Source organism: Gossypium arboreum, chromosome 9 (assembly GCF_025698485.1).
Source record: "Gossypium arboreum isolate Shixiya-1 chromosome 9, ASM2569848v2, whole genome shotgun sequence".
Classification (NCBI taxonomy): Eukaryota; Viridiplantae; Streptophyta; class Magnoliopsida; order Malvales; family Malvaceae; genus Gossypium; species Gossypium arboreum.
The window spans coordinates 66688104-66706832 of NC_069078.1; the positions used below are offsets into that span (position 1 = coordinate 66688104).

The 18729-nt window shown below is 35.3% G+C and overlaps 1 protein-coding gene and 2 long non-coding RNA genes across 3 annotated transcripts; 2 read left to right on the top strand and 1 right to left on the bottom strand.

Moving 5' to 3' along the window:
* The first annotated feature begins 480 nt into the window (after window positions 1-480).
* LOC108456729 (heat shock 70 kDa protein 15-like) lies at window positions 481-5736 on the top strand. Its single transcript, XM_017755353.2, has 10 exons — window positions 481-658; window positions 1634-2842; window positions 2997-3218; window positions 3375-3470; window positions 3564-3785; window positions 3984-4178; window positions 4259-4405; window positions 4481-4630; window positions 4713-4843; window positions 5133-5736. The coding sequence occupies exons 2-10, from the start codon at window positions 1673-1675 to the stop codon at window positions 5368-5370; spliced, it is 2571 nt and encodes an 856-aa protein (XP_017610842.1). The 5' UTR covers window positions 481-658; window positions 1634-1672; the 3' UTR covers window positions 5371-5736.
* Window positions 5737-6165: 429 nt separating this feature from the next.
* LOC128280833 (uncharacterized) lies at window positions 6166-7358 on the bottom strand. The gene is made up of 2 exons (XR_008271012.1): window positions 7148-7358; window positions 6166-6987 (listed from the first exon to the last, which is right to left on the bottom strand). It is a non-coding gene; the product is annotated as an uncharacterized LOC128280833 (long non-coding RNA).
* Window positions 7359-7605: 247 nt separating this feature from the next.
* On the top strand, window positions 7606-9660 carry LOC128280871 (uncharacterized). The gene is made up of 3 exons (XR_008271065.1): window positions 7606-7885; window positions 8004-8100; window positions 9342-9660. It is a non-coding gene; the product is annotated as an uncharacterized LOC128280871 (long non-coding RNA).
* The last annotated feature ends 9069 nt before the right edge of the window (window positions 9661-18729 follow it).

Genomic DNA, 18729 nt, shown 5'->3' on the forward strand with positions numbered 1-18729 from the left:
CCCGACAACCTGGCGGCCGGCTGTTTAACCTAAAAAAAGATTTAATGTTCCATTTGCTACCTACATTTAGCTTTAACGTTCAATTTGCCACCCAAGTGTTTTTTTCCCAACTTGATAATTGATTTTGGCTTAAATGTTTAAAACAAACAAAATCATGTGTCCTAATGAATATTTGATATGTGTGCTATAGTAAAAAAATATAGATACTTAATTGGGACAAAAGAAAAAACTTAGGTACTAAATTGAACATTGAAACAAATTTAGGTACTTAAATCAGACAAAAAGTAACTAAAGTATCAAATTGAGAAAAAAGCAGGTACCAAAGTGAACATTGAAGCCAAACTCAAATATTAATTTGAGACAAAATAAACCTAAAGTACCAAATTGAATACTAAATCCGAACTCAAAGTTCTAAACATTATATTAACCAAATTAAAAATAAAATTTTTAAAAGTAAAGAATTTGAAAGACTCTTCTTTCTTTATAGATCTTTCTAGAAACCATAGTAGTATCCCTTTGAAACCACTCGACCACAGAGAGTCCCCCAAAAGTATTTAAAAACCTACAAAAAGCAAAATTAAGGAGCAAAAAATATAAAACGTGTTTTTGAAAAGAAATCTCGAGAACCTCTCTTCATTCTCTATTTCCTCCGTGAAAGGTACGTACGATCTTAACTTGTGTTTGTGTTCTTTACTATTTCATTCATTGATTTTTGTTTTTCTCCGCTTGTAATTTGTAGATCTGTTTTCGATTCAAAAAATAAGAAGTAATTTGTAGATCTGCTTAGTTTTTTTTTTCTGCTTTAGATTTGGTGAATCAGTGCGATGCTTTTCTTAGCTGCTTTTGTTGGGTAGCTAGATTTATGTGTTTCTAATGATCTGATGGAAATGATAATAATTTTGTTCTGACTTCTAGTTTTTCGATCCTTTTATGTGGAAAATTAGCTTATTCTAAGGTTTTATTTTTTGGATTTTTCTTGCATTCTCTTTGGGAAGTTTAAAAGAAGTTGGAATCAGTTAGTTTAGGTTGATCTGAAAGTGATTTTGGTTTGTCATTGCAAGGAATTTTCTTTTATGATTAGATTTGTTTGAGTAAATGTCCCTTTTGAATTATGATCTGATTGTGGAAGTTTTTCTAGATTTGTATCTAGTTGTTTGATTCATTTGCGCGGCACTTCACTTTTCTTTTCTATTTTTTATCTTGCAAACTAGATTTTTTGATTAACTTTATATGTTTATGTGTTTCGCATGCACTTGGTAAGCTAAGCATATGTCTCTTGACTGTTATGCGATTTGTGGTCTAGTACGGATGATCAAGTGAACTAGTGCTTCAAATGAGAATTTTGATCGGATCTTGTTATGGTTGATAGGGTTTTAAATGTGAAGGGTAATGATCAAATGAGCTCAAGTCTCATGGACGTTACCATAGAATTTTGAGATGAAATTTGTTGCTTATAATTAATGAGAATTATATTTATACCACCTTGATTTTTTTTATTTGGCAGTTTGTTACTTATTAAATGTGTGATTATGGTGATGCCATTTCTAGTTTTCTAGAATTTGTTGTTATGATTTCTTTTTTCTTTTCCCTCCCAGCTTTAATATTTATATGTACTCATTTTTTTCCTGGTTAGCTGCTGTTGTGCTGATCCAAGTGATAAACCAGTGTAAAGATGAGCGTTGTTGGGTTTGATTTTGGCAATGAGAGCTGCATTGTTGCTGTTGCAAGGCAGAGAGGGATTGATGTAGTGCTTAATGATGAATCAAAGCGTGAAACTCCGGCTATTGTGTGCTTTGGGGAGAAGCAGAGATTTATTGGTACTGCAGGGGCGGCGTCTTCAATGATGAACCCTAAAAATTCAATTTCTCAGATTAAACGGTTGATTGGCCGTCAATTCTCAGATCCTGAGTTGCAAAGGGATATCAAGTCGTTACCCTTCAATGTCACTGAGGGCCCTGATGGATACCCTCTGATTCATGCTCGTTATTTAGGTGAAATGAGAACGTTTACTCCAACCCAAGTCTTGGGAATGGTTTTTTCGAATTTGAAAAGCATAGCTGAGCAGAATCTGAAAGCAGCCGTGGTTGATTGTTGCATTGGTATTCCAGTATATTTCACTGAGCTTCAAAGAAGGGCAGTTTTAGATGCAGCCACAATTGCAGGTTTGCATCCTCTTCGCTTGATCCATGAAACTACAGCAACTGCATTGGCTTATGGTATCTATAAGACTGACTTACCTGAAAATGACCAATTAAATGTTGCCTTTGTTGATATCGGACATGCTAGCATGCAAGTTTGTATTGCTGGCTTCAAGAAGGGGCAACTCAAGATATTGGCTCATTCATTTGATCGCTCATTGGGTGGTAGAGATTTTGATGAAGTTCTATTTCATCATTTTTCCGCAAAATTTAAAGAGGAATACAAGATTGATGTATCCCAGAATGCAAGGGCTTGTCTTAGGCTTCGGGCTGCTTGTGAGAAGCTAAAGAAAGTACTCAGTGCAAATCCAGAGGCACCTCTGAACATTGAGTGCTTAATGGATGAGAAGGATGTTAGGGGTTTCATTAAGAGAGAAGAGTTTGAGCAGATTAGCGCTCCAATTTTGCAACGTGTGAAGGCGCCATTAGAGAAGGCTCTTGCTGATGCTGTGCTTGCTGTTGGGGATGTTCACATGGTGGAGGTCGTTGGTTCAGCCTCTCGCATTCCTTCTATTTTAAAAATCCTCACGGAGTTTTTCGGTAAAGAGCCTAGGCGCACGATGAATGCTAGTGAATGTGTTGGCAGGGGTTGTGCTTTGCAATGTGCAATTCTCAGTCCCACATTCAAAGTTCGGGAGTTTCAGGTAATTTTTCTACCTGTTATTATTTACTACTTGGACCTCTTTTGCACTTTATATTCTCCATTGTTGATGCTGCATGCCCTACTGTCATTTCTGTGTCCTTTTACTCTTCCTGTATTCCAAACATAGCTCACTGCTTAACTTGTATGCATGGAAGGTCAATGAGAGCTTCCCTTTCCCAATTTCACTATCATGGAAAGGATCTGTTCCAGATGCTCAGAATGGAGGAGCAGAGCAAGAGCAACTTGTTTTTCCAAAGGGAAATCCAATACCGAGTGTCAAGGCTGTGACATTCCATAAAACGAGTACCTTCAGTGTTGATGTTCAATATTCTGATGTGAGTGATTTGCAGGCCCCAGCAAAGATCAGTACATACACGGTAATTTATTCACAAACCTTAAATAAACTCTATTTATCCTTTTTTTTTCTTTTATTATTATTATTTTTTTACTGTGTAAGATCATTTGTTTGGTACAGACAATTATTTCTCAGTTTTCCGATTTTTGAAGTAATTTGTGCATTTGTTGAATGGCAGATTGGTCCTTTCCCAACATTAAGAAGTGAAAAACCAAAATTGAAGGTCAAAGTTCGTTTGAATTTGCATGGAATTGTGTCTGTGGACTCAGCTACAGTAAGTATTTATGATTATCCTTTTAAATTTCTATTGTAGCTGAAAGGTAATATACTTTTTTGCTCTTTCCTGACTACATTCACGTGTTTTTAGCTCTTGGAAGAGGAAGAAGTTGAAGTTCCAGTTTCAAAAGAGCTGGCAAAAGAAGATGCTAAGATGGAGACAGATGAAAAGCCTAATGATACTTCTGCCCCTGGTGCCAACGAGACAGATGTTAATATGCAAGATGCCAAGGGTACAGCCGAGGCAGCTGGGGTCGAAAATGGTGTTCCTCAGTCTGGAGACAAGCCTGTGCAGATGGAGACTGATACCAAAGTAAGTAACTTTTGTCTGCATGCTACTTGCATGAATTGCCAGAATTGTTGGTGCATCCATAAGGGAAGTCCTAATCCGGGCTGCCATGCTTTTAGCATGCATGTTTCTTACACAGACTAATTTTGGGGTCTTATTCTCTATGTTATTGTATGTGCTTCCGGTTGGTTGTTTACATTTTTAGTTTTGCCTGTCGTATAGGTTGAGGCTCCCAAGAAGAAGGTGAAGAAAACAAATGTCCCGGTGGCAGAGTTGGTCTACGGTGCAATGTTGTCTGGTGACCTTCAAAAAGCAGTCGAGAAGGAGTTTGAAATGGCTTTGCAAGATCGGGTGATGGAAGAAACAAAGGATAAAAAGAATGCTGTAGAGGCCTATGTCTATGACATGAGGAATAAGGTTAGATGTTGTCAACTAATTTGCTAGATTTGTTGCTCGCCCATTTCAATCTTAAAACTAACTATACTTTATGTATTCAGCTTTGTGATAAATACCATGATTTTGTCACTGCTTCGGATAAGGAAGAGTTAATGGCTAAGCTTCAGGAGACAGAGGATTGGTTATACGAAGATGGAGAGGATGAAACTAAAGGTGTTTATATTGCCAAGCTTGAAGAGCTTAAGAAGGTATACTCTTGGTCTTGTGATTTCTCGGGTTGACTGCATAAGTTGCATATCTGACAGATGTCTTAAATTTTGCAGCAAGGTGATCCTATTGAAGAACGTTACAAAGAGTATTCTGAGAGGGGAACTATCATTGATCAGCTTGCTTACTGCATTAACAGTTACAGGGAGGCCGCCGTGTCAAATGATACCAAATTTGATCACATTGAACTTGCCGAAAAGCAGAAGGTAATGACCTGCTGGCTCTCAAAATCAATTTCAATGTCAACTCCTTTTATTGCCAATATCTAACCCTTTTCATGCATTGTAGGTTTTGAATGAGTGTGTTGAAGCTGAGGCCTGGCTCAGAGAGAAAAAACAGCAGCAGGATCAACTTCCCAAGTATGCCACACCTGTTCTCTTGTCAGCTGATGTGAGGAAGAAGGCTGAAGCACTTGACAGGTACACCACTATTTCACCTGTAAAGGGTTTTGCTTCCAGCATCTAAGTTCGAACGTTCAGTTTTTTATTATGCATGTGTATGGATGTCAATATTATGATGATACTAACATAACTTTGACTTGGTTGTGAGTGTTTGATATCTGCATGTGTTGGAGACGGGTATGGTTAAATTTCTTTGTATTTGGAAAAATCTTGAAGGTCGTATCTTTATATACCCTTGTGTCGGATGTATGTGTTAAGACGGGGAGTATTTTTACTTATGCCAAGATTTGAATTCTGCCTTCAACAGGTTTTGCAGGCCAATAATGATGAAACCTAAACCGGCTAAACCAGCCACGCCTGAAGCACCGGCAACCCCACCACATCCTGGAAGTGAGGCTCAACCACAGGGTGCAAACAGCCCGAAAGCAAGCCCTAACCGCAATGGTGACCCCAGTGAAAATGTGCCGGCAGGAAGTGGTGAGGCACCTCCAGCATCCGTAGAACCAATGGAAACTGACAAACCGGAGACTACGAGTGCCGCATAAAAGATTAGCAGGGTGAGTCATTTTATGATTTTATATATATGCGGCCAGAAGTTAGTTGTTATGTATAAGCAGTTACAAGCACTATTTTCTAAGGAGCCTGAGATGAGATACCCAACTCTATCTTTTGGTAGGCTGATAAGAAAAGGCTGTGTTGTTTTCGATTTTTAAAAAGCCTTCTCTTTGCAATGTCTGCTGAGATTTGTTTATTATTATCATCATTATTATTAGGAGTGAGTTATTAGAATTTGGGGGGTTCCAAGGTGGTTTTTTTAGTGGGAGGCTGAAATTTACTCTTTAAAGGTTTTTCGAAGTTTTTAATCTTTTACGTGATGCCTTTCAAATATTGGATTTTTTTTTCCTATTAAAGTTTCACGTTGTTCCCAGTTATGGCTGCTCGAGTGGATGAGTTTTATGAAGTTTACTAAATTAAGTTACCGTGATGTTATTTTGCCAATTCACATTCCAAATACGACAGTTAGCATTATAATGAGTAAAAAAAAATAAATGATAAGATCTATATTTATATTGGTCCAAACGTTACATACCATGATAATGTGTATTCTGAGTCCAGAAGTACTAATCTGACACTACTTTTCTGGGTCATGAAGCGGATATATTTTACGTGTTTTTCACAAATAGAATATTTGTCTTAGGAATGATTGGGTCGGACATTTGCAATTTTTGAAAGAATTATCCAAATCTGGGCTCACAAAGTTGTCTATAAATTTAATAATTGGTTTGTTGTCTTTGTTATCTTTAAATTATTCGAGTATAATTGTCTAAATCCAAATTCGCTTCAAGAAAAATAAGGAATATTCATTAAAGAAAAAGAACGCAAGAAGACCAATAACAAATGAACAACGAAAGCACCTAAATACGAGCTGGTTGGTTCACCCAATATGCCCCAATCGTAGCTCCCCTCGTATTCGTCCAGATTGGCCCACTTATCAGTAACAACAATGTGACCAATAGAAAAGGGACAAATAATACAATCAAAGCAGTTCGCGTGGGACAAAGCCGCTCCAGCCAAGCAGAAGGATAGAGATTGGACACTAGAAATGATATAGCAACAAGCCCTGATCAATGGTTTTGATTTCAAAGCATTCAAATTAGCGGGGAAAAGCTTGCCAAAGTTGTTATCTATCAGTCTCCAAACATTATTATCCATATGTAAAGACTGAAGCTAAGAGAGAGCCTCATGGACTGTCGATATCTCCGCTATAACAGGATTCAAGTACTCTTCACAAAACCCGAGATGCACTGAACGAATTTTCCCTCGTCATTACACACCATCGCAACCTAATCCGTATTACCACTAGCGCAAAGATAGTACATCAGAGTTACATAGAGTTGCATTTTAGCTTACCCGCCCGCCGACAGCTTCTTCCAACATTCATCACTGCGGTCCACCACTATTTAAGGCCTCGACTGAGATTCATGATCCTTGACTGAGATTCATGAACCTCTGCGCACCAAGCCATCTACGCATAAACTCGTTCACATACTGCACAAGATGCTCCACCGTCATAAATTTTTTATTCCACAAGATAATGTTACTAGCAAACCAAATTCCCCAAAGCAAACACAAAATTCGCCTCCTGATATCAGTATGCTGCCCTGCAAAAATCCCACAAATGAAATAAAAACCCGATCGAGCAGATGGAACAATGTTCACTGCTTGCTATACAACAACAAAAAAAGAGTAGTGAAAAAAAAACATGTTCTAAATCCTCCCCATCCCGACGGCATCTAGCACACCTCAGATCAATATCCATACCTCGTGACAAGAGCTTGCTTTTACAAGGGATGGACCCTCTTAAGCAATGCCAAAGATACTCCTTAATTTTGGGGGGTAAAACTTACATTCCCCATAAGTCGGGAATAGTGCTAATATGAGACCATACATTTTAGAATTGTTGAAATAAATAAAATAGGAACTATCAATGTTAAATAGGAAGATAGTTGGATACTAGAAGGAATTGAAAAGGCTTGTCTATTGAGAATAAATAAATATGAGGTATTAACTGAATTGTAAGAAAGTGAAAAGTGTTGGGATAAAAATGAGAAAATTAAATGTATAAATGATTAAATTGAATTGAAAGTAAATAGAGGAAGGATTACAAGTGTAAGTATACCAATTAAGTTTCATGAATCAAAAATGGACTTGTAGAGGAAGTTCAATGGCAAAATGGATATTTCATAAATAGATATTTATGAGAAAAAAATCTTATAAATTGTGGCACATTTCATGAGAGAATATGATAGAATTCTCTCATCTTCCTTCTCTTCCATTGCCTCCATCATTTCATGAAAGGAAAGTTTTTTTCTTTTTTAATTTGGTCATTTTTACTATTTTAAACCAAAACAAGTTTAAATCCTTCCAAAATTTCCATAGATTTTTTTACCGAAATCGATAGAAAAACCTTATAACAAGCTTGGTTTCCTGAGAAGAGAGATTATGGTCATCTTGGAGGAGAGAGAAAAGTGAAGAAAGATTTTGAAGTAAAGAAACAAGGTAAGAATGGTGAGATTTTGTCATGGTTTCCTTACTAGTTTCATTCAAAGTGTATGAAAATAATATTTAATCCATGTTTTAACATGAAAACTTGTGGGTATGTGGTATGTTAATAAAGTGAAAGAGAAGAGAAGTGATTGTCAAGGGGTTGATGAAGGAAAGAGGTAGCAAAGGAGTGAGAGAAGGAAGAAGAAAGCAAATCCAAGCACTTAAGTGTAAGCACCCGATTAAATCTACGTGTAGGAAATATTCAAGTTGTTAGAATAATATTTGTATGACTAAATTATTAATAATATGATAATATTTATTATGAAATTGAAAAGAAGTATTATTGATATGAAATGAATTTCAATGATAAAGTGAAGTGGGGTTTTGGTAAAAAAAGTACTAAATTGCAAAGTATACAAAAGAATTTATATGTGAAATAAATAATATTTTAGTGGACTTAAATGAAGTATTATATGGTAGTGAGTTAAATTCAAAGTGATATTGAAGTAGAATCTATAGTGGTTATTGAATTTTTATATTGCTAAGAACGAAATTGTAAAGTATTCAAAAGTGATTATGTGTACTAAAATATTAAAATAAAATATTTAAGTAAGGCTATATATGGAAGTAAAATAAAATTTGAAGTTATAAGATAGTTATTATTGAAATATAGGTAAGCATGGACTAAATTGAAAAGACTATAAAACTAAGTGTAGCGAATTTAATGTAATGAGGACTAATTTGAAATGCATGTAAAAATTAGAATTGTGAAATAAAATACTTTAATAGAGAGTTTGTAACAGCCCATTTTCAGTGGTGTCGGAAACAGTCGTTTTGGAATCATAATTTCAACGAGTGAGTAAACATTTTAATGTTTATTTATTGTTATAAGGTTAAATTAGTGTCATACTAAATTTTTGTTAAGAAATTTTAAAGTTTAAATGGTTAATTAGGTAAAAAGGACTAAACTAACAAAAAATACAAAAGTTAAATTCTACTAATTAAATTAATTGAATGGCTTTGGAAATGTAAGTTTGTAGATCTATAAGGTAATTATGCCATTTATATTGGTGGTAGACAATGATGGACATAGGTTGGTTATTTTATAAGTGTTAATTAAAGGGTAAAATAGTAAAACAATAAATAAAAGCATGTACAAGTAGAATAATGCTATCATTTTTTTTTTCCATTTTCTTGTGTTTGCTAAAAATCACCATTGTTGAGCTTGAGAAAATTTAGCCAAGTAAAATGTAACTCATTTCATGTTGTATCCTATGTTTCATAGATGATGAATTGTTAAGTTATTTACTACTGATGTGAATTGTGGTGTTTAGGAAATTCAAGTACTATATGATTTAATGAGCATGATTGAATGATTAAATATTAAAGAACAGTAAGTTTAAGTTTCTCTTATACAAAACTTACTAAGCATTAAATGCTTACGTAGTTGTTTTCCTCTATTTTATAGATCATCAGAAACTTCAATTGGTTGGAATCTTGTCGGAGCCTATCACACTATCTACCGATCATTTTGGTAGAACGTTTTGGTTACGGTTATAAATGGCATGTATAAGGCTGATATGTAATAGATGTATTTGTATATGCTTGGATATTTATTACAAATGTTATGTATTAAGCTTGGTATAAGCTTAATATATGTGCCTTTAATCTTGGTGTAAATATGTTTATATAAAGTTGTTTTGGTCTTTTGATATAAACTTTATTTAAGTGTTTGAATCATGGTAGGAATGAATGTGAATGAATAAGAAGAAATGATAAGTTTGGTATGAGTTTTATACAGGAACTTATAAATTTGAATGCAAATTAGTTGATGTGTCATGTGAATTGAGGTTGATAATTGAATTATGGTGTCAATGAGGACACATTGATTTGGCACTTAGGTTGATTGTTTTGGCATGTTTTAAACTTTTTTTAAATGTGTTTTTAAAGTGTGGAAATGGTTGATTTTGATTTAACTTGGTACCTAAGTTTTGAATGAAAGTATGCATTGTTTTTTAAGTTTTTTAAGTTTTTTAAGGTGCACACGGCCTAGGCTTATCCACATGGCTTGGCCACACGATCATGTGTCTTATTAATATTAAGTACAAGATTTTTCACACTATCTGAGCACACAAGCATGTAGGGTAGCCACACGGGTGTGTTTGAAGCCACACGGGCTGGCCTCTTTCATACAGCCGTGTGACCCCTATTTCCAAAATTTTTAAATTTTTTCATATTTTTCTGTTTTGATTCAAATTTGTCCTTAATTGTTCCCAAACCATTTTTAGGGCCTGATAAACTCATTTTAAGGCCCATATATGTTATTTTTCTATGAATGAAATGCAGATTTGAATGTTGTTATTTACATTAATAAATGAATAGATTAATGATGTAAATTGTTTTGATATGTGCCATGATACTTCGTAACCCTAATTTAGCGATAGAGACAGGTTAAGGGTGTTACATTTAGTGGTATCAAATTTGCAGTTTAGCCGATTCTTGAACTGAATGTAGCATGTATAGTGTATAGAATATATGTCATTTTATAACCTGTCATAGTGTGATATCTCCTGCTCAACTTGAATTATGTTTTTATATAGATAAAAGATCACCCAACCGAGTTGTTTCTGATGAAGTAGAGAGTAATGCTCAAGCCTCCGCTCAAGGGGTAGGTAGAAACGAGCCTGTTTCTGAAAGCCGAGGAAGTGAGGTGTAATACCACTAACCCGTAATCGTCGTCGGAACAGGGTTATAGAGCATTATCAGAGTTTACGAACAAATATAGATAATTCATATCATTTACTATTCATATCCGAAAATAATCATACTGTCATTTGAATGAACCCTCGAGGCCCAATTTAAACATTAGAATCAAATCAAGATAAAATCGGGATCTTAGAGAATTCTTCGCGAAATTTAAAATTTTTCTTTAATACAGGGGTCACACGCCCATGTGAATAAGCCGTGTGGTTCACACGGTCGTGCCCTTGCCCATGTCCTTACCCATGAAACTTTCTGACTTGTGCCACACGACCTACCACATGCCCGCTAGGCCGTGTGTTCCATTTAATTTTTACAAATTAGGTGCAGGTTTCACATGGCCAAGACACACGCCCGTGTTCTAGGCCGTGTATCTCACATGGCTGAGACATACGCTCGTGTTTCCACTCATGTGCCTAATTTTGAGCATTCTGTTTCTCAATTTTAAAATGCAAGGGACTCACAGCCAAACCACACGCCCATGCACGCTCGTGTGTCTACCCGTGTTGACAATATAAAGTCATTTTCTAGCTTTATTTCTCACCCAAAATTTGCCAACAACCTACACCAACACTTGCAAACATATAACAACCAAATCAAACATTATAACCAAACCAAGTTTAACATCTAACATAATATATTATTACATGCATTCATGTGTTTCCAAATTTACCTTTGTAATAAATATACTTTCCATAATTCAATTAAATCACACCAAACACACATGTATTAACCATGTTATAACCTCATATATATATTCACTAAACATACTATTATTAGTCATTCCAATGGCTAGATTACAAACAACCATTATACGCCAACATTGGCTAAGTTAGCTTATACATGCCATTATTTCAAATTAAGTTTTCTATTTATACCAAAAAAAACTGGAGGATAGTGTGATGATGCTCCGACCGACTCCAACCCTTATGAGCTTTTGAACACTATAAAACAAAGAAAATAAAACCGTATAAGCATTTCAAATGCTTAGTAAGTTCGTATAATAAGAATTTAACTTACCATAGATTTTCATTTAAGATAAGCATACACTAGTTCATCCAATCAATTTGGCTTATAGCCGAAAACACAACTTCACCAATCATGTTAGTCAAGTAATTCACATAATACCAAGAACATGGATGAGCTCATCATTTAATAACTTTCATATACATATTTCACATTACATGTACATTTTGATAACAAATCATTTCAAATTCAATTTAATCATATCAGAACTTTACCCGTTGAATTTATTTGAATTATCGATGGATACACTCATGAAATACACTTTAGTGTACACTACTATAACTCGTCGATTTATATCCGAGAGTACCCAATTAAGGTACATAATCGGGAAGCACACCCTCGAGCATTGTAATGGGAAGCTCACACAGAGCCATTTCGGGAAGCTCATAAAGAGCCTATCGGAAGCCTATCCGGGCTATATAACGGAAAGCTCATAAGAGCCATAATCGGGAAGTTCACAAAGAACCTTATCGGGAAGTTCACAAAGAACCATATCGGGAAGCTCCGGATAGCCAATATCGGGAAGTTCAAACTAGCATTATTGGAAATCTCATAAAGAGCCAATTTAACAGGAAGCTCACGAAGAGCCTTTAATCGGGATACTCATAAGAGCTAAGGTGTGTCCACAACAAATGTAGAATCACAATCTATCGGGACGCTCTGAAGAACTATAACGGGAAGCTCGCTGAACCATATAAGGGGAAGCTTGAGAGGGCTAATAACGGGATGCTCTTTCGAACTATGGTGTGTCCATAACATATGTTGGACTACAACTAATATGGGAAATCCTGTATCCATCGACTTTAATTTATTCAAACGAGATTTGACATTTATCAAGCATTATTGGATATTCAATCAATTTCACATGCATGACAATTATACAATTCACATATGCAACATTTAATTTAAAGATATAAATTTACATAATTTAGTGACACGAACTTACCTCGATACTTGTTCGTATATGAATTCTACTAATCTGAAACTTTTTGTTTTCTTCGATCCAACTCAGTATTAGGTATTTCAGGATTTATATAAATGAATTTAACATCAATTTAATCCGTTTCATACTCAATTTAATTCAATTCACATCCTAGGTAAAATTACTATTTTGCCCCTTTACTTTTCACAAATGACAATTTCGTCCCTAGGCTAGAAAAATGAAATTCATGCAATTTAATCCTTACTCCAAGCCTAACCAAAATTTTCATATAACTTTTACAGCACATGTATTTCACAAAATTTGGAATTATTCTATAACTTTTACATCTTTACAATTTAATCCCTAAATCATATTTTCATCAAAATTCATTTTGTAAAAGTTGTTTATCTATCAGCAACTTTTCATTTTCTACCATAAATTTCAAAATTTCAGCATATTCATCCATGGGAAAACTTCTATACTTTGATAACTTTTCAAATTAACCCCCAAAATAGATAGATTAAGCTATTCCGATCTAAAAAATATAAAAGTTACTAAAAACGAGACAAGAATACTTACCCCATTAAGCCAAGAAAGCTTGTTTTCTCTTTCTTGTGGTTTCCATAGAAATTTTGGGGAAGACAATGAAAATAAAATGATATTTTCTATTTAATTTGATTATCATCTGTTAATTTTTTCATTTTCCAATTTAGTCGTTGCCTTTTTCTAGTTTTCCATAAATGATTCATCAAAAATATCTACTAACTTTTCTTTAAAAGTCTAATTACCATATAAGGACCTCAAGTTTTGAATTCCATAGCTATTTGGCACTTATAACTACTAGAACTCAACTTTTGCATTTTATACAATTTGGTCCTTTCCATAATTAAACTCATAATCGGTACAATTTTCTTATCAGAATTTTCATATGACATTCCTATCATAATGCAGACCATGCAATAATATTAAAATAAATTTTCTTTTCGACTCGAATTTATGGTCCCGAAACCACTATTCTAATTTCAATGAAAATAAGCTGTTACATGAGGCCCAAGAAGCCTTTTTTCATATAATGCCAGAATGTTTTACAGATTTTATTAAACAAAATCCTGTGGCTCAACGACCTCTACCCTTCCCATACCTTAACCATCTCCCCCTATTCCTCAACGTTCAGAACAGGTATGTGTAAATAAGCCTCCGATCGATAAAATTCATAAATATAAAGCAGAAGAATTTCGTGGTACAGTAGAAGATGACCCAAAAAAAAAGCTGAGTTTTGGTTAGAAAGTACTATAAGGGTTTTTAACGAATTGACTTGCTCTCCAAACGGAATTCAAAAAGAAGTAGGTAAGCCAACGATATCTCGATAAAAAGTGAAAAGACTTTCTTGAGTTGAAACAAGGACATAGAACTGTAGCTGGATATGAAAGAGAATTTGTACGACATAGTAATTATGCTCGGAAATGTATTCCGACTGAAGTTGTTATGTGTACTCAGTTTAAAGATGGTTTGAATGAAGATATCATATTACTTGTCGGGATTCTTAAGTTAAAAGAATTTATGGTTTTGGTACATCAAGCTCACAAAGCTGAAGGACTCGGTAAAGCAAAAAGAAAAGTAGAATCTGAAAAACGGGACATGAGTAAACAATAAATGGGAAAATCATTTTCTTCACCATCAAAAAAATCTAGAGAATTTCACAATCGTATGTCAACTCCATTTGGATTTTCAGGAAGAGATTGAGGGAAGCAACAAGCTAGTTCAAAACCCCAGACTACTTCTATAGTGAGAGTAGGATTCATAATAATAAGCCTGAGTGTCAGCAATGCAACAGAAGACATTTTGGAGAGTGTCGATTGATGTAATTCATTTTGATGGACAACACTTGTACATATAATCATTTTAATTATCTTTATATTTATTTTCACTTTAACTTATTGAACTTATTGTGTTTGCATTAAGAATGCCCAAGTTAGCTAGATATCACTCTTAAGTTGCATGTGAAGTAGTTCTCGTACAAGTTCGATGTTTTACCACTATGTGACCTAATTGTCCGATTTAGTCCAAAGGTCGTCTTTTTGCATGTTTTGTGTGTTTGCTTGAGGACAAGCAAAGAGTTAAGATTAGACACTCCATTAAACTTAAAGAACTTATTCTTAACCAATTTAAAGACATTATATTTTTTTCGATTTATAGTTTTATTGTTAATAAATTACAATTTACTAGTTTTAAGTCATTTTTATACCCAAATTGGTCAATCGTACCATGGCGAACCTAACAAGTTGATTGAGTATTGTAGGGAGTCGACAATGGCTCGAACAAGCCAAAAAATTACTTAGAATGGGGAATTGCAATATTGAAGTATGTAAGTCGTGATACCCCTAACAGTGTTGAAATGAGGAGAATAGAGGCCATCTATAGTGGTATCGTGATACCGAGATCTCCAAGACTCTCAATCTTAAAGCTGTTGTGGGTACCGTGATACTCAAGCTGTAACACCCCCTAACCCTTATCTGTTTCCGAAACAGGATTACGGGGCATTACCGGTCAGTACAGTTTATTTACAGTTATTAATCAAAATAATGATTTACACTTATTACAAATTTAACAAATTATTAAATAATTTAAATTTATACCAATTAAGCCAAATCCTATTATATACCATTACCAAACCTAATTCTAAATATTTCATCAATACATTGACAATTCAAAATACACATACATAAAATATCCTAAGTACATGCCATTACCAACTATTAACACGTTTTACCTTATTGAACTCGAGATCGGCCTCGGATGCTGATTCCATGTTCTAGCTTTAACTTAACCTTTATTTACCCCTATTAACATGACTCGGACCTGGACAGATACACAGATCCAACCCACACACCAGTAAAACACATTGTACTTAACTGTAACACCCCGAACCGGAGACCGTTGCCGGTGTCGGACACGAGGGGTTAACAAGCCAAAACCACTTATGGCACCGACCAATTTGACATTCCCAGGCAAGCTGGAAAACTGCGTCGCTGTCGCCTTAAAAAGCATATCTCGAGTTTCACAACTCGGAAACTGATTCCGTAAATTTTCCCTGAATTTAGACTCATATATCCATCCATGGATTTATTTCTAGAATTTTTGGTCAGGCCAATTGGTACAGTTTATTAGTTAAAGTCACCCATGTTACAGGCGTCGACTACACTGACCTTCGCGTGTTACAACTTGAATATCTCTCTGTACAGGGTTTCAATACTGATACCGTTTGTTTCTAATGAAACTAGACTCAAAAAGGAATCTGTACATATAAGGCATGACTTCTAATTCATTCTGGATAATTTATGGTAAATTTTCAAAGTCGCGACAGGGGACCCAGAAACCGTTCTGGTCCTGTCTCACGAGAACTTTAATATCTCTCGGTATACTGTTCATATGATCATTTCGTTACTTTCATATGAAAATAGACTCATCAAGGTTCGATTGCATAATTTATTAACTATTTAACACCATTCCTACAAATTTTGGTGATTTTCCACATCCACGTCACTGCAGCTGGCAGCATCTGTTTTTAAGGTAGGCTTTACCTATAATGTAGTTCCCATGGACCAACTATAGTCTAGTCATACTTAGGTCCAACATATGATCATATTTAGCCATTCCAATGGCTGATCATGTGACCAACTCTCTCATTCCAAACCATAATCACATCATGAAACCAAATATAATTACAAACCACATGTGGTCAAATTCCATACTCCACTTTTACGAACCATTTTCGCATGGCCGCACACATATACATCACAAAGTACTTAAAACAACCGAGGGTAGTCCTATACATGCCATATCCAAAACTCAACTAAAGGAGTACCAAAAAGGGCTTTGATAGTGTGGTTGACTTCAACTTCTATGATCCCGAATCCGATCGCTAACGAGCAAAATCTATAAACAGAGAAACAAAGAAACGGAGTAAGCAATTTATGCTTAGTAAGTTTCGAGCCATAATATACACACAACCAAAGCATAGCATTCAAGTAGCTAAACAATAATTCATATGTACAATTTCTCAAAGACATGCTTACTTCACAATCCCAACTCTTATATTCATACACAAATAACGGCTTAGTTAAGGCCGATAGCTCGTTTATCATTGGAGCAAATATTCATACGCACTTACTCCTAGTGTGCAAAGCACACACAACACATACCTTGTTGTTGGGAATTTCACAAGTGCATTAACTGAAAATTTTCCAGCAAGCTTATAATTTTCAAATCACATACCTTCGGAGTTTAACCGGATATAGCTACTCGTTCAAACGCCTTCGGGACATAGCCCGGTTATGGCAACCCGCACAAATGCCTTCGGGACTTAACCCGGATATCACAACTCGCACAATTGCCTTCGGGCTTAGCCCGGATATCATAGCTCGCACCATTGCCTTCGGGCTTAGCCCGGATATCACAACTCGCACAATTGCCTTCGGGCTTAGCCCGGATATCATAATTCGCACATTCATACACATCTTTGTTTCAATTTCATAACAAACTTTTATGCACAATTTACTTAATCAAGAATATCATTTCGGCTCAATGGCCACATACAAGGGCACAATTTCGATTGCTTATTACTTTGTCCAATCGAATCAAAATCTAAGTTTCGATACTCGAAAACTTACCTCGAATGTTGTCGAACGATTCCGATGGCTATTCGACTACTTTTTCCTTCCCTTTATCGGATTTGGTTCCCCTTTGCTCTTGAGCTTAATGTTAACAAATAAATTGATTTAATCGTTTTGAATATCGAAAAGAGGAACTCATGGCACTTAGCCCACATATATTCACTAGACATTATAGTCACATGCGTACGGAATTCATGAATCAAACTCAACACACAAAGCCTTCAACATGCTTACTCATGGCCGAACAACACAACCTCTTAGGTACTCATTCATGGGCCGATTATGAATGTTGATGTTGAGGCCAATTACATGTTCAATACCACACATGAATGGCACACATTTTACTAGCTAATGCTTTACATATTGTGGCTCAATACACATCTATCATTTACCTCATAACCAAAACATAATCACAAGAAAATACATACTTTGAGATAGTATATATGTCATACCAACACATCATGTGCAAACATATATAGACATATAGGTGCATGGCCGAATCTCAAGGTGTTCATAACCATCTAAAACACAAATTTTACCAATCAAGTAACAAGCATAAATCATGCTCATGAATGCATCATGGCGAATACATCACAATCATACCCCATTGAACTTCGGTCATGGTTAAACAAAGAACTCAATGTCTTACTCAAGATTGCTACAAAGAAATTTCAAGAGTAGTCAATCCATCATTGCATGCATCATTAGCAAGCTTCACATTTAGCATGCAATGGCTTTAATACAATAACAACCTTGGCCAAATACCATTTCCATGGCATAACAAGGATTTGAGCCATGGCTAACATGAACATCAAGTTAGCAACTAAAACATGCATGAATCTCATGACACAACCTCATACATACCTTAATCTTGATGCAAGTATAGCCAAAATCTCCTTCTAGATCTCTTCCAAACCAAAAATGGAGCAAAATCCTTCTTCTTCCTTAGTTTTGGCTCAAAGAAAGGATGAACAAAAATTTTTTCTTTCTTTCTCTACAACTCACGGCAATGGGGGGAATATTACACTCACACACATTTTTTTTCATTCTTTTCTTACCCATACACCTTTGTTTATTATTTCTCCTAATGCACCAACAAAACATGTTTCATGACATGTTTTGCCCATCCTCTCTTGCCATGGCCGGCCACTTCATGTTGGGGAAATTTGACATGCAAATCCCTTATTTTTGCATGCATGATCAACTAGTCATCACACATTTCCCATCATACTTTCAAAGTTCACTACTAGGTCCTTTCTAGTGAAATTCACATTTATAACACTAAATCGAAACATCAAAAATGTCACACACAAATTAACACATATCATAGGCATCAAAATAGATTTTAAATTATTTTTATGCCTCGGTTTTGTGGTCCCGAAACCACATCCCGACTAGGGTCAATTTTGGGCTGTCACATTAACAGTACGGTACATAGAGTACTTCATCGGAACAAATCTGGAACAGTAATAGTA

What these genes read in the sequence shown, in the direction of transcription:
- LOC108456729 (XM_017755353.2), top strand. Translation starts at nt 1,673, where the DNA reads ATGAGCGTTGTTGGGTTTGATTTTGGCAATGAGAGCTGCATTGTTGCT. An exon ending in TCAAAGTTCGGGAGTTTCAG is followed by an intron (nt 2,843 to 2,996) that starts GTAATTTTTCTA and finishes TATGCATGGAAG; the next exon opens with GTCAATGAGAGCTTCCCTTT. An exon ending in AGATGGAGACTGATACCAAA is followed by an intron (nt 3,786 to 3,983) that starts GTAAGTAACTTT and finishes CCTGTCGTATAG; the next exon opens with GTTGAGGCTCCCAAGAAGAA.